Source organism: Blennius ocellaris (assembly GCF_963422515.1).
Source record: "Blennius ocellaris genome assembly, chromosome: 3".
Classification (NCBI taxonomy): domain Eukaryota; kingdom Metazoa; phylum Chordata; class Actinopteri; order Blenniiformes; family Blenniidae; genus Blennius; species Blennius ocellaris.
The window spans coordinates 30,010,762-30,027,804 of record NC_137652.1 but is presented as its reverse complement, the minus strand read 5'-3'; the positions used below and the strand labels follow the sequence as shown (position 1 = coordinate 30,027,804).

At 42.6% G+C, this 17,043-nt stretch overlaps 1 protein-coding gene across 1 annotated transcript in view; it reads right to left on the bottom strand.

The window, feature by feature from the left end:
* The window catches only part of LOC308145329 (uncharacterized protein), a gene marked incomplete at both ends in the record, with an annotated part of 37,462 nt that extends 21,737 nt beyond the window's left edge, over positions 1-15,725 (bottom strand). The window contains one exon of the mRNA XM_080516718.1: positions 15,673-15,725. Within this exon, the coding sequence (XP_080372844.1) occupies positions 15,673-15,725 (53 nt within the window). The remainder of the gene's footprint in view (positions 1-15,672) is intronic.
* Between the last annotated feature and the right edge of the window lie 1,318 nt (positions 15,726-17,043).

Genomic DNA, 17,043 nt, shown 5'->3' with positions numbered 1-17,043 from the left:
TAAATTGTTGCGTGAAATGAATTTGCAATGTGTTGTTTTAACTTCTATCCTACATATGCAGTGATGAATGTAATCTCAGTAAATTCAATGATTAACACAAAATAATATATGAATTTTTCCATAAATTAACATTGTGTGTGCTTTGGTCGGATCTGTAATAAGGGGTTAAATTAATATTTATGGATATATTGATGTTATTGTTGTTTTTTATTTTAAATTGAGCCCACTGTGAAAAGTTGTATGAAAGATATAATTGAGGAAAGCTGTCAGTTTATATGTCTTGAGTATTGCTGGTTGTTATTTGTATGAACAGGGTTTCCAATAGCTGAAGGAACTAACTACCACAAGGGAACCAGCAGATCCGAAACATCCGCTCACAGCAAGGTTCATCAATCACAACCTGAAAATGGTAACTACGGCTGTATTTACGTTGCTGCTTTTTCTCTCATTGTTTCCTGGAGCTGGAGCTTCTGGGCTCAGTTGATGGAACTTTAAATACCAAGGTTGTGGGTCCAATCCTCTTCTGTCCTTGAGCAAGACCCTGAACCTCAAATAGGGAGTGTTTTGCGTGGCAGCTGTGAGTGTAAAAGCGCGCTGTGACTGCTCGACAGATAAAATACTCTGTACAAGTGAAGTCCATTTAGCTGCAGAGATCTTGCCAGAAATCTCACCAGACTTCCAACTTCTCACGTTACAAACAGTTGCAATGTTGTGACACTTAAAAATTACATGTTAAGTTACACGGCAGGTTTGTTATTTTGAAACAAGCATCAATCTGATATGGACCTATAGTTAAATTGGCCAAATTTAAGTAACTTTATCCTCCACTGCAGGTTAAAATGACGCCAGTTATAGTTTTTTCTTTTTTAAATAAATATTTGGTTTGAGACGTTTGCTCAAGCTAAAGTTGAACTTTTTGGAAGGTTGGATCAATCCATGCATTTGTCCTCAATGTAACACAGACAGGCGCACACTCAAAGTACATTTGCAATAGACACCATGGTTTTATTGAGTTAAAGAAATCTTCCAACATAGAGGATGCTTTATGACTCCAGTGGAGCACAACATTGCTAAAAACTGTCAAAAGTGGAAGGAGGTGATGCACATGAGACAAGTTATGAAGCTAAAACCTGAAATACATCTTAATCATCAAATTGTCCCAGAAACAATGACGTTGTGGTTCATGTTTCATTTCTAGTTGCTTTTGTGATTCTCTCTGAGGTTTCATGCCATGTTTATTCATACCCATGTATTTGAAGAAAAAAACCACGATATTTCTGTGTTTGAGTCGCACATTTACACATAAATGAAGCTACGACTCACCACAAACAATGATTCTTGAAAACTCCGGCCACAGCGGAGATCTGGATAAAATCTGTGTCTTCGGTTGAATCCAAAGGGGGGTAGGCGGATGTTATGTCACCATTCTTGACATTCAAGGATTCTGATTGGCTGTCATGACTTCATGCTCCTTGATACACATGTTTGGCTGGTCAAAGCAGCTCTGAACCAGGTACATATGTCAGTCAGTGTAGACCAGGGGTCGGCAACCCTTTGGTCCCTCCACTGCGGCTCCTTGAGCCTCCGTCCCACTGCAGTTCATCCCGGAGGGACGTAAGGAGGCAAAGCCACCCAGAGAGGGACGTAAGGAGGCAAAGCCACCCAGAGAGGGACGTAAGGAGGCAAAGCCACCCAGAGAGGGACGTAAGGAGACAAAGCCACCCAGAGAGGGACGTAAGGAGGCAAAGCCACCCAGAGAGGGACGTAAGGAGGCAAAGCCACCCAGAGCTCAGTCCCGCTACAGAGAGTGGAGTAAAATGTAGGCGGGTCGTGAACGACGCAGCGATGTAACGTCATTACGCAACAATAATGGTATGAAGAACGTAGAATTGCGGCTGCAGGCTCAACTGGTATCTGAAGCTGGGAGCTTCCTGTGCCTTTCACAGTAAAACTGCTGCGCTGCGGAGCGCCGACAATTCCAGGAGGTTCATTGCAGACTTGTTGAGAGTGACGGAACATTCTAGTGAATTACACAACAACTAAAGGACATTAAAGACCCACCACTCACACCCATGGTTCTAAAGATCCCAGATCTCCCACATACAGTATATCTTCCATTTTAATAATGTGTAGCGGTAAAGGAGCTGAGAGCTGCAATGCATCATGGGAGTTTCTGTTTGCCGTGTTTTAAATGTAATAATTGTGTTGTATTGTGTTTTTGTTGCTTAGTTCATGTAGTTTAGTTTATTAGGCGTAAGTTGGCAACCAGCAGTGAATAAGGTTTTGTGTGTCGTGTCGTCCTGGCATGGTCTGCTGGTGGAGTGTCAAAATAAAATGCGTGTTGCTCTTTGGGTGTTATGAGCAGAGCAAGGCAGGTTTAATTGGCTCTTTGAGCATTAAAGGTTGCTGACCCCTGGTGTAGATGAAGATTTACATTTAATTTTTTTAATGTAGAAGAGGAAATATCTATTTGTGTAAAAACTCAGGTATGTGCTCCTTGACTTCCCCTCCTCGTGTCTGATTGGTGCCCTGGTATGTTTCACATGTGAGTGTGTGATTGTCCTCACCTGCTGGCTGTGGGGTATATTGGGCTTTTCTTGTATGTGTGTTCTGTTTGTTGGTTCATGTGTGTTTCTGGGTTCTTGTGTGGGTCCCTCTTTAGTGTCTCAGTCTGCGATTGGCTTTGTAGTGCCGCAGCAACAGTTTCCTGCAGTTTTTGTGATTTTCTTAGTTTGAGTCTTTGTTTTTCTCCAATGAAAATAGCTTCTGCTCCACAAGAGCAGTGTCTGGCATGTTCCTCCTCTGAGCCAAATCCAACACAAAGTGATTAGAAGAATAGTGTCATTGGTCATATTCCTGCTAGTTCCACTGACAGTAATGGCTCATGTCAGATTTTTCTTTTTTTGTTTCGTTTCCCAAAGGACATACAGAGACACACTGTTGAGGGTTTTCTGATTAAATCACAGCAATCGAGGAGCTCAAATCTGTGTAAAATGATGTACCATATATTCCACACTATAAGGTGCACTGAATTATAAGGTGCATGGAATTGACCAGTGGTCATAACCTTTACAGCACAAAGCCATCCGGTTACATTTTCCACTGATTCTAACACCCAGAGAGGTGCACACACTTTATTTTGATAGTCCCACCTGCAGCCTATGCCAGGAGGACACTACACACAAAACCTTCTTCACTGCTGGTTGACAACTTACAACTACCGGTAATAAACTAAACTACATGAACTAAGCAACAAAAACACAACACAATTATTACCGACACCACAAACCAAATAGAACCCCCCAATAATTGCATTTAAAACACCACAAACAGCTGCAATGAATTATGGGAGTTTCTATCGGCTGCACTGAGGACGGCTGCTTACCGTCCAGAGGTGGTCGCTGCAAGGCATGATGGGAATTCATGTTTTGTGTTGTTGGAGGTTATTGTGGCTCGTTGTTGGGCTTGGTGTTGTGTTGATTGTGTTTATGTGTTTTTGTTCCCCAGTTTAGGGAGTCATTATTTCATCTAGTTTATTTTGGTTTGTTAGAATGTTGGTGTGCAACCATGAGTGATTAAGGTGTTGTGTGGAGTGTCGTCCGCTCTGAAGATTTAGAGTTGTCAAAATAAAAGCTTCTGGTTGTTCAGCTGTCAAATAGCAGTCTCCAGTAGCGCAATTCTTCCATATATAAGGTGCACCGGGTTATAAGGGCACTGGCAGCTTTTGAGAAAATTTGAGGTATTTAGGTGCCTTATAGTGTGGAAAATACAGTACTACTACTGTACTTTACTTCATTCAATCAAATTGTTTCCATGTTACTCTAGTGCTGCGCTGAGGATTCATGACTCTGACCTCTGACTTTGCCAAGCCTAAAAGCTTAAACTGTCTGAGGAAGCTATTGCAATCAAATTTAATGGCATATAAGAATTAAAAGCTTAGTAAATGTAAGGGAAGGAATGCACTCTGATCTCTCACACTCATCTCGTCTGTCACAAAACTGCTCTCCATGCCATCATCTGATGCACAACAGTTAATCTCTTCCCTGTTTTTAAGGTGAGTTTCCTTCAAACCATCTACTTTTAGACTTCAACAATTCAAACACACACGAAATCATCAGAGTTACAATCAAAATTGAAGTTGACTGATTATTTTTCTATATGGGAAAGTAATTTCCTCTCCCACCGTGTTGATAAATGACCAGGCATGAACAACATGGGTCAAAACCATCTTGAACTCAGATGGATCAGTTTATATTCTGTACAGTGCTGCCATTATTCATCCCTGTGCCAAATGTTACTCATCTGAAAACTATTTGTATGCATTAAATCAATCATCCCTGTGGAGGAAACTCTGCCATTGAATGGTGACAAACTACCCAGGGTTACCATTTGAGGATAATGTTTGACTTTCAGCCAACTGAATTACTTTATTTTCTCTTACTTGTAGAAATGATTCATTATTATCACTGTTGTGGTTATTTTATCATTTCATATTTCACATTTCACATCATTTCCATGACAACTTTCTCAAAACCTTCATCTGTAGGTAGATTACTACCTAGAACATTTTAGCGTTGTGCCAAATACAGATCAGCTCCTCTTTCTTTCGTTTTGTTTTGAAGAGTTTCTTAGAAAATCTTTGCATTTGGATCTTTTGACGAAAGACTAGACAATCCAAAATGTTCATGCTGCTCAAACAAAAACATTGTTGATTGGTTGTCAACATCCTCATTGTTCACGATACATGAAGCCCTCTAAAGAGATGAAACTGTATATTTTAATGGAAGTATCAGACGGTGTGTTTGGTCGACATCACATCCTGTAAGTGGGTCAGCCTCTTTTCAGTTTTTCCTTTAGAGTAGGACAGTTATCTGTACATCAGACAAATCAGGAGTACGTATGTATTTTTAAGAGCTGTTATAATGGAGTCGTGCCCTCTCTCTCACTCGGCCAAGAAAACCGATTTTGGCCGCAGAGCCAAGAACAGATGTGATGAAAGACGTCAGATGGGTTTTCTCAACGTTGTTCACCTCATCTGAGGCTTGAAGGTGCAGTGTGCAGGCGGCCTTGAGCCGGAGATAAATGTGAGCAGCGCTCTTTTTTTTTTTAATTGGACATGGTGTCTGTGGTGGAAAGTCCTACTGCTAAACACATGTCCCATTCAACTCAATAACCTCTCAGTTCTTGTTCGAATGCTGTGAAACACACAGGCTGATTGAGAATCATGTGAAACAAGATAATGAGTAAGTCAAGCTTCTTCACTTCAGATCTCAGATTGTCTGTGTATTTACAGTTTGTGTGATGAAGCACAAGGCAGCGAAAATGAATTGGGCAGTGCTAACAACCTAAAGTTATCATATGTTGGGAATTTGAACTCATTACTCTGATGTTTAAATGTGTTTCTAGAGTTGAAATGTACACATGTGAACACGAGATGCAGCTTGTTGAATTACTTGTTCAACAGCTACTTTTTTTTCTTTTTTTTTTAGGGAGCGTTACATCTTATTGTTTAAATACAACTTTCAAAATAAAAAAGCCCCTCAAAATATAGCTTTATTATTGGAATTACAAAGAACTGCGTTGACAGAAAACTAACAAGTTTCAATGCGTGGAGCCAAAGTTGTGATTCAATGAATTGGGGTTTAATGTGAAATCCCTCTGCAGTGCCAAAACGCTGATATTCATACCATCGAGATTCAGCACCAAACACAACTTGACTAATGTAAACGTTTTCTGCACTTGGTCTTATAAATGTGGTTTTCTGTCACTGTGTTGATATTTGGCAGACGTTCCATCCGATTGGGCACAAATTTGCCAAAAGAGCTTTCTTCCTGTGAAGCGTCTCAGTGTCACAACTTTTTCTCCCCTTGTTCTAAAAGCTAATGAAAAACATATGTAACTCCTATACTGTTTTTCAGGTGGGAGCAAAGCTACTGCATCAAACATCGTTTGTACTCATGTGCTTGGAAAAGGACATCGAATCTTTTTACAGAAAGTCCTGACCTTTCTTTTATTCTGGGAAAGTGTCCACCGCTGCTCTGTGGAGAGGCTGTGCTGCGACCAATCACTTGACGGCTGTCCAATCAAAATTATTTGATGTGACATGTTTATTCGAAGCTCCAGTGAAAATCGAAAGAATGCCAAGAATTCCGGCCTCAACATGAAATAACCCGATTTCTGATCTGGTCAGTAAATCTGGAATCCTTTCTCAGGATCAGAATGTAAAAAAGATTGCATAGTGTCGTTCTTGCTTTCAGATGGTAAATCTCACTGACTTGTGTTTTGGGAAACATTATGTCCGCCCTCTTTCTCATCGAAACACTGGCGAAGCTTTTCTCTGGGAATCACATCCTCGATCTGAGAGCGCCTACATGACAAATAAAGATGACCCGGGACGCATGGACACGGCATCGGCTGGGAAAAAGACCTGGCCCGACACTCTGGGGAGGATCGTTCCTGAGTGGGACCAAAAATAGATCCAGACCTCTGGTGTGGAGACGATCAGGAGAATGCTGCTTGGACATGGGAAAGACACAAACCACTTTTAGACTCAATCATTTATATTCGTGTCAAATTTACATGTGGAAATTTTCTCCGTCTCCTCCTGAGAGAAGCAGAGTTTCTACATTTAGCAGTCCGCTAAAGTATGTACTTTTGTTCCCAGAGTGGATTCATCAGCCAAGGAAAAGGAGGAGTAATAAAAAACAGTCATTACTTGGAGTGTACCATGTCAAAAGCAATAAGCTGCACACCTGAAATTCAAACAGATAGACAAGCACTAAACTAAACAGATGGCAAATAAATTCAAATTGTATATTTCTCAATGATCCATGTTTACTTTAATAAACAACCTGCATCAATAGACTTTCAACAATAACCAGAATATTCTTCAAATGTTGAAATGGTGAAATAATGTCGATGGCTGAGGCGACACTTCACTTCGACAGTTGAAACACATTCTCCCATTCTCAAAAATCACTTCATTGTCTGATTGCTAGTCAAACAAAGAAAGATGCTCAGATAATTCTTAAGATTTAGAAGAATTTTATACTCCAATATTTTAAACATCGTCTCTGATTAGGAGACATTTGAAACCTGTACTCAATCTTCTATCAGATAATAAATAATAATAATAAGTATCTTTGACAAAGTGAGGAGGGAGCCGGTCTGGTGCATTCACTAACGTGATGAGTTAGATACATATTTAGAAAAAAAAAACAACTAACCAGCTAATATTTCTGCTGCTGCCTCGTGAGTTGAGCATTTCGCCGACTGTTCCCCAGCAGCTCATATCAACCTGTCCAGAATCCTCATTTGTTTGATGGAGCTCTAACATGAGAGAAATCCATACAAAAAACAAAAATGACTGTTAGAAGAGAAAGTGATTGATGCTGGTATCTGTAAATAAAAGTGGTACCATGTTCCAGTAACAAATGTCCTGTGATGAGTTTCTATGTTCTCTCTCTGCCTGTATTACTGTGTGTGTGTGTGTGTGTGTGTGTGTGTGTGTGTGTGTGTGTGTGTGTGTGTGTGTGTGTGTGTGTGTGTGTGTGTGTGTGTGTGTGTGTGTGTGTGTGTGTGTGTGTGTGTGTGTGTGTGTGTGTGTGTGTGTGAATGGAGTGTTTTGGGGTGTTACTACTGTCTTGTTGACATAGACTTGGACGAAGTAGGAAAATCAGACTGTTGGTAAATATTCCCGTTATGCAGTGTTGCTGTTCAGGCTTCTGCGTCTGACTTTATCGCACATGTACAAAAATCTGAGCTACTGTGAGCTTTATAGATATATCCCAGGGTTATCAGTGTTGTCATATTATATCCTTTAATAATGACCAACAGCAGCGTGAAGGTCACCCAATCTGAATCCAGAGGGAAAAACACTATAATGTTTCTTTAAGAGTTTGGCCTGAATGCCTCATAAACAAAGACCGACTCTGACCCCTTTTATAGATCAGACCTCAGTCCATCTGTGAAAACACACACACACACACACACACACACACTGGCAGGGGGTATTGGTTCAGACACACTGGAGGAGCTGGGCCTGTCAGGCCTCCACCAGCAGCTCGGGGACATATGATAGAGCTTCTCCACTTCTGGAACTCCACCGCGGACTTAAGCAAACTCACTTACTTCAGACTTTTCTGGGAAGACGAGTGGTCGTTACTCAGTTTAAACTGGTTTGGCTCTAATATTAAATAATGACATCATCCCCCACAAAACTCTGACAAATGAGGAGTTGTGCTAAATATCATGCTAACTAGGATTATTGAATACATGTGAAGTGGAGTTTCCAAAGCATCTATCTATCAGGGTGGTTTGACTGTTCTGTCATATGAACATTTAAAATGAGGGATTATGGGTAAAAGTATTACTGCTGCTTCTTCAAATTATTATTTTCTTAATTGCATATTTTTCTTGGGTTTCTGTTCTTTTTGAATCCTTTATTCCTTTGCATTTTTGTAACTGCTTTATACATTGTTTTATTGATTCAGGGAGGGGTTCATGAAAAAATAAATTCATGGTGGCATGTTTGTCCTTTTCATTCTGATCATGAATGAGTGGTTCTATGTTCTTGATTTTCTCTTATTGTTTATAGTATAGCAGTACGAGTAATATTAATGTGTCATTTGGTCTTTTCACATTCAAAATAAACAATAATAAAACTGAAATAAACAAAAGGAATAAGGCAACCAATAATTGCTTCATTCAGTCAAAACCCTCAACATTTTCACTTTGTGTAAATAGTCCCTACTAATCTTTAAATTTGACTTTAACTGTCCATTGGAAGCTCGAGCTTATTCCAGCTAACAAAGTGAAAATACTTGTTTACACATTATTTATATTTATTCTTAGTCTTTACATGTTGAAGTTTGACTTTTTGATGGTCTATACCAGGGGTCGGCAGCCTTTTACGCTCAAAGAGCCATTTGGTCCCAGTTCACACTGAACACAACACCCAAAGGGCCACGTGATTTATCTATGACAGTCCCACAGGCAGACCATGTCAGCAGGACACTACACACAAAACCTTCGTCACTGCTGGTTGACAACTTACAACTGTTAAAATTGTTTAGATTTTGGGGTGTAGTCGTCCTGGCTGGGGCCTGCTAAAATTGATAAGAACCGGTGCAAACCAGCTTACCCCTCCATTTTGATGTCCCGTGACTGGAGAAGCCCGGGCGGGGACAGGAGGAAGACCTTGGAGGAGATAGAGAAAAGGAGGCAGTAATTCTGAGCCAGGGGTCTTTTTCCATTTTCTTCCGCCGTATTCACTGGGGTCCGGTTTTTTGGTTCTGAGAAGCGAGATCCACCTGTGTGGTGAACGGCTCTTTGAACCCAGAAATATTTCTGTAAGTGTTTTATGTAGATTGCTTTGTAATAAAACTCATGTGTTGATTTCATTCTCAAGTTTCATGTTTGGTGCTTCAACTCACTGTGGTTTTCCATTTTCCTTACACGGGGAGCGAGCTGTCCCTCCTCGGGGGAGCGGGCCCCCAAACAGGACATTAATCAAGTTTAATAAACTAAACTACATGAACTAAGCAACAAAAACACAATACAACACACTTATTGCCAACACTACAAACATAATATAACCCTGAATAATTACATTTAAAACACGACAAACATAAACTCCCATAATGCATTGCAGCTCTAAACTGGGATTTTTAGAACCATGAGTGTGAGCGGTGTGGCTTTCAATCTCCTTGAGTTGTTGTGTGATTCACTATAAATTACATCATCCTCAACAAGTTCACATTGAACCTCTTGCAGCTGTTGGTGCTACACAGCGCAGTAGCTTTACTGTGAAAGGTACAGGAAGCTCCAAGCTTCAGACATCAGTTGAGCAGCTGTCCCACACTTCTACGTTCTTCATGCTATTTTTTGGTTGTGTAATGATGTTTCGTCGCTGTGCCTACATTTTACCCCACTCTTTGTAGCAGGACTGCGCTCTGGGTGGCTTTGCCTCCTTACGTCCCTCTCTGGGTGGCTTTGCCTCCTTACGTCCCTCTCTGGGTGGCTTTGCCTCCTTACGTCCCTCTCTGGGTGGCTTTGCCTCCTTACGTCTCCGGGATGAACTGTGGTGGGACGGAGGCTCAAGGAGTCTCAGTGGAGGGACCAAAGAGCCGCATGCGGCTCCGGAGCCGAGTGTTGACGACCCCTGGTCTATACAGAAAGACACCAAACCATTCACATGTTTCACTGTCTGCATGAGGGGAAAAAATAACTTTGCAATATTACTGGTAATGTTGCAATAAGAGTTTTTTTGTTTTTTGATTGTTTTCTACATTGAATCTGGAGCCCATGTTCCCTCATTGACCTGAGAATGGCAGTGTTAAACTTGATGGTTGGTTTGTTCCAGTGCAGTTATGTTATCGTTTCTCCGAGACCCAAGGGCTCTAATATTTACCCAGTGATGATGAATTAGTCTTCCAATAACTAAATAAAGATATATCTACTTGATTAATGGATATATTTCTTAGCTGAAAAAACAAGATTTTGTTCACATTAAACTGTTCTACTGTTGTTACTCTTAATGTCCACATCCTTTTGGTGGTCAGAGTTTAGTGTCTTTATCTGTTTGAGCCGAGAATAGTTCAACAAGTTCATACAAAAAAACACGTTTCTCAATACACATTATTTCTATTGCACAGCAGAATTTCAACTAAAGATTAAAAAAAAAAAAACATTCAGCAGTAAAATGAAGCAAGGAACATGCTGTCATGTCAGACATGGAAAAATAATTGCATCTTAAATGTTTTTTTTTTCCCTTTGTGATGCATTTTTTTACATGTTTTTTTATACTCGTTTGTGATTTAGTATTGAAATATGGTGAAAAGATGGTAAAGTTAGAAATTACTTCATAATACAGCTTTTTTGTAAAGTTTTCTTATCATCTGTGTGTGTTTTTAATTGTGTGCAATCTGGTCTTGTGTATAAACACTGTAATCTCGCCACACTTTAAAGTAATGCTTAATAACACGCCTTGTGTGTTTTATAGACATAAATTGTGACTGTAGTGGTTTAAGTTTGAGAAATTCAGAGATCTGTTCGTCTTTGTATCAACCTTAGATAAATCTGTAGGAACTTCTCAGTCATAACAATCGTAAATTTGCAGCGATTTGCTTGAAGCATAACCACTCTCTGTTCTCACTTAACCAAAAACACAACTGAAGAGTGGCTGCAGAAACAAATGATGACCAACTCCACCTCCAAGATTTGTTTTTAAAAGGTAAGGTCGAACGTGAGGTTGCAAAGGTTAAATTCCACTGTGAATGAAAACTGGCCAAGCGTCATATTTAAGAATAAAGATGGCGAATGTTTCCATGTCACTACATGGCGAGGATCTGCCAACGTGTCTCAGATTTGTACAAATGGCTCCAGTTTGGAGGAAGGGATGACAAGAAATGATTCACTGTGAACAAGAAAAGCAATTCCGCGGATCCTCACATCTCGCAGACACTCAGGCAGGTTTTAGTCCAACATAAACCAGAAGTGACCCTGGGCCTTGGAGGGCCTCCCTCCCTCCCCGTCTCCCTGCTCAGGGCGAACTCGCTCTGGAAACACGGGGCCTGCAGGCACAGCCACGTTGAGAGTCCCGTCACGGTACGCCTCAGAAGTGCAAAGTGTTAGTCCAAACATTTTTCCACCGTTAGTGTTGAGTGTCGTGAACAGCTTGTCAATGTGGACTGCTGTCACCCCTCCACCGCTTGGCCGCAGTTCTGCACCTGGTGTGAGTTTATTATTCACTCATTAGAGCTTAACCTGATACTCCAAAGAGCACACGCTCCTAAAACATAGGCCTAATTCAAGGGAGGCAAAATGGCTCATTAATTATTTCCATATTAGAGTAATTGAGGGTGACGTGAGAGGAAGAATTGACTTTCTGAGCAGAATTCACTGGAGTCGTGGTTGAACCGCTGTTGAGAACAGTTTCCATAGCAACAATGACATCAATAAAACACAACATCAGATATTATATCCGACGTGTTGAGGAAGCAGAGGACATCTTGAATAGCTATATCCCAGCCCTCATGAGCTCTCTTACATCTTATATTCGTCACCAGAGAACAGCAACATGATGGGTATTGGTTTCACTGTGTTCTGCAGTATTTTGTGTTCAAGATGCAAAAACTAAGATGACAGAAGGATGAAAACCAGCTGAGGTCTTGGCAGAGCTGACACTGGAAAATCCACTCAAACCTTTGGGTGTGGTTGATTATCTGTGGAATTATGATCAAGATGAAGATGTTTCTGTGATCTGTCTGATCTAAGGCAAGTTCTTAATGTTAAACAATAGACTGAAGTTTAAGTCAGTTAATTTCAGGTCTTTTGATGGCTGGTGAAGGCTGATGAGCTCTTAAGCCCCGTTTCCATCACACAAAAGCGTGGGGACGGAACGGAGCGTAACCGGAAAGCGTAACCGGAGCCAAATCCGGTACCCGTTTCCACCGCAGAAAGGAGTTTAAAAAGTGGGCGGGGTTAAGAGCTCCGCAGATATGTGACGTTACAACAGCCGTCTCAGCTTGCCTTCAGATCTAGATCTTATGAATCCTCTGTTGTTGTTTACATCCTCCACTTTGCACTTGTTGTTTAGTTAACTGTTATTTTTTGCAGCCGCAGAGCTGCAGCCGCAACTTCCGTGTTGTTTCTGAGAGAGAGAGCAAACGCTCCGGCGACTTGCCCCGCGACGCACCTGTCGCACAGAGCTGCGCCGGTGCGTGGCTCCGGGACACGGGAGCCCTGAGTTTTCTGCTCAAACGCAGGAGCAGCCATCGCGTCTGCAGTCCGTTCCCGTGATGCAGCGGCACTGACCATGGATGAACAGAATGCTGACCGCCTGTTCATGCCGTGGGCGGCGCGCGTGTGCATAGGTGCGTGGTTTCTGATCAACCGCGCTCAGTGCCGCTGCATCGCGGGGACAGACCGCGGACTGCCGGAGCGCGATCAGTGCTGGAGTGGCTGCTACTGCATTTGAGCAGAAAGCTAAAGGCTCCTGTATCCCAGAGCCGTGTGCCAGAACCAGCCGGGGCGCAGGGCACCCACGTCGCGTGGCGCACCCACGGCTGACGCTATGCTGCAAACAGAAAGCTCCAACGCGATGCAAAGTCCCAAGCCCCACGACCAACACTAAAGTTGAGCAGCAAAGAAAAAAAACACAACCAGTGCAAAGCTGACCACGCTAACGGCAGAGGATTCATCTCGCCGACATATTAAAATATTGAGGGCGTGTAGTAAATCACTGACCAATCAGCAGACAGCTCCTCAAACTCAGACCTGTTCCATGGTCCTGGGTACCCCAACGGAAGGGGAGCGGAAAAGCGACCGTCTTTGGAGCGGTTATTTCCACATTCCTGTGGTGGAAATGTTGCGACCTGGATATATTTTAGAAAGAATTATTGGTTACTTTGTATTAAGAGACATTGGTTTGAGTTATAAATGTTGCAGGTGTCTTTAAGAACTAAAGTGTTCTTAAGGACGTCGGGAATCCATGCGGCCGGAGTGAAAAAAAAAAAGTCGATCGAGACAACATCCAACAGGGAAGTGAAAGCAGTGAAGGTACTCCTTTTCAATAATGGCCAATACAACTATGAGGTCTGCTTGGGAGAGCATATTGGAGGAAATAGAAGAGAAGTTACTCTCATTGTCATTGGGACACAGGGTGCATCCAGGATTTAAACATGGAGATTCAATTGAGAGACAACATTCCGGTCCAGAAAACATATAACGCAATTCCAAGACACCTCTATCAAGAAGTTAAGACCGACATCTAAGATCTGCTAGATAGAGGTTGGATCCAGAAGTCTCATTCTTCTTACTCTTCACCTGTAGTGTGTGTCAGGAAAAATGATGGAAGTCTTCATCTGTGCGTGGACTACAGGAAGCTGAATGACAAAACACTACCGGATCGTCACCCAATTCCCAGAATCCTGGAAATCCTGGAAAACCTTGGAGGAAATTTGTGGTTCACTGTGTTGGACCAGGGAAAGGCCTATCACCAAGGCTTTGCCAGTGAGGGAAGTCGGCCTTGTACTGCATTCATTACAACTTGGGGACTGTATGAATGGATCCGAATTCCTTTAGGGCTGACAAATGCACCTGCCGCCTTTCAGCGCTACATGGAAAGTTGTCTGGGTGATTTGCGAGATGAAATCTGCGTCCCTTATTTAGATGACGTCTTGGGGTTCAGTAGTGACTTTGAGCAACACATCCAGAATGTGCGGAAGGTCTTGCAGCAACAAAAACAATGTGGCATAAAGTCACATGTGTGGCGGCCTTTAGGACTCAGGCCTCTCACCCAGCAGGATGATGGGTAAAGGGGCGTGGTTTTAGCGCTCCCGCGCCTGTGCCAAGAGGTAGGCTGAGATCTCCCTTTAAGAGTGGGCGGGCCACAGGTCTGGGCGGTCCTGCTCCACACCTGTGGCCAATTTCTGTCATCACCCTGCCCTATATATGTCCTGTCTGTGTGTTTGTTCAGTGTTGGTCTGTTAGTCATCGATGTCTCGTCCGTCCTGTCCAGTGTGTTGGAGTACAAGTCTGCTGTGCTCCTCAGGTTGAGGAGCAACCTGTAGCTCGTCGGTCTGTACAGTCATTGTAAATAAAAGACTTGATTAAACCCAGCCTGCCTCCAGAGTCCTGCACTTGGGTCCTGCCCGTTACCCATGACAGCCTGGGCTGTTGCTGTACTGTTCAGTCGAGTTTTGGCGGTTGCTAAATAAAAACATGTTCCTACCTTCAGATCTGACTCATCCTTTGTCCTGCCACATTGGTGACCCCGACGTGATCCAGAACAGGAATAACAAATCAAGTAAAGTGGGCAGAACATCTGTGCAAATACCAGCATCCCATTGAGTCAAATGGACAGAAACACACCAAGAAAAACTGGATAACATTGTCACACAGCTAACAAATCCACCCAGACTTGCAGAAACCATTTGTACTGCATGTAGATGCCTCAGAAGAGGGCTTGGGTGCAGTTTTGTATCAACGACAAGACTCAGAATGATTGTTTATGGTTCCCGAACATTAACTGCTGCAGAAAGGAACTACAAGTTACACTCTGGTAAACTTGATTATTGGCACTGAAATGGGCCATCACAGAGCGTTTCAGAGATTATCTATTTCATGCACCCCATTTCACAGTGTACAGTGACAATAATCCACTGACATATGTCACCAAAACAGCAAAACTCAATGCTACAGGGCAGCGCTGGGTCGCAGAATTGGCAGATTACAGATTCACTCTCAAGTACAGACCCGGACCCTCCAACAAGGATGCAGATTTCCTGTCCCGCAGACCAAGACCCATTGAAGACCTCATCCTAGAGTGCACAGAAGAGTGTCAACAGGAAGTCCTGGAATCCATTATTCATGCTGTGAGAGCTGAAAAGAAAGGCGAAATCAACTGGATCTCTGCTGTCATGTGTAACCCAGACGCATTGCCTGAAGAAAAAGCATTGACAAAGGAGGGGATCAAATCTGCACAAATCTTAGACCCAGTAATAAGTGGAGTCTTGACTCTGAAGAACACACATACTCACCTGCGTCACAAGCAGAAGTTAGGAGAAGGTGAGAAAGTCAGAGAGCTCCTCAGGGAATGGCCTCGACTGCACATTGATGAAGATGGGATCCTCAGGAGAGAAACAATGTCCAGGAGTCAATTAGTTTTACCTGAATCCTTCAAACATCTGATCTACAAACATCTGCATGAAGAAATGGGACATCTAGGAGCCAATTGAATGGCCGCTCTGGCCAGAGAACGCTTTTTCTGGCCCAAGATGAGACAGGAAATGGAGCATCATGTGACCAGGGTTTGCTGTTGTCTTAAGAGGAAGAAACCAAACAGGGTAACAAGAACACCCATCCAAAGCATTGAAACTTCTGCACCTTTTGAGATGATCTCGATTGATTATCTTCATTTGGAGAAAAGTAGGGGAGGAGAGGAATACATACTTGTGATTGTGGATCATTTTACTAAATATGCCCAAGCATATGCCACCATAGATAAATCTGGGAAAACGGCAGCAAAAAAACTCTTTGATGATCACATCATGCGTCTTGGTTTCCCGTCGAAGATCTACCATGATCAGAGAAAAGAGTTTGAAAATAGCCTCTTTCGAAAGCTTCAGAGTTATTCTGGGATCCACCATTCACGTACGTCTCCCTACCACCCACAAGCAAACCCAGCAGAACGCTTTAACAGAACTTTGCTTGGTATGCTGTGTACACTGGAAGAGACTCAGAAATCAAGGTGGAAAGAGCACCTGCAGAAAGTGGTCCATGTGTACAACTCAACAGTGCATGAATCAACAGGTTTCTCACCCTTCTTTCTTTTATTTGGACGTGAACCAACCCTGCCAGTTGACTTGTTGTTTCCCAAGATGGAGGAAAAGGAAAGTCGCCAGTCATATAGTGCCTATGCAGATAAATGGCAAGAGACCATGGAGGAAGCCTACGAGATCGCCATGAAGAATATGAGGAAAAGTGCGAGAAGGGGGCAGAAGAGTTACAATCAGCGTACATGGAGTTCCACGCTTGAGCCTGGTGATCATGTCCTGGTAAGAAACCTAACACCCAGAGGAGGCCCTGGGAAGCTACGCAGTTACTGGGAGTACATGGTTTATGTAGTTGAAGAAAGGAAAGGTCCTGACAGTCCAGTATATGTGGTCAAACCAACCCGGGGTGAGGGGAGAAAGCGTGTGTTACACCGTAACCTACTCCTACCATGTCCTTCCCTGGTTGAAAAGCCTGAGGTCAGTAAACCAAGCCTGAAAGAGAGAAATTATTGGGACAATGCAGAAAGAACCAGAAGAACAAACAGAACATCAAAATGTGATACTTACCTGACAGATACTGATGGCTCCAGTGAAGATGACCGTATGATGTGGGCTGTAGCAGAACAAAACGTTCCTCGCCTTAATGCTGAGGCAGAGGAATTCCATCCGAGAATGGATGCACAGCAAGAAACATCCAGGGAAGCATTCATGCCAGAAGAACGCTCAGAAGAAGAACAAGCAGGACATGGACAACGTTTGGAAGAGC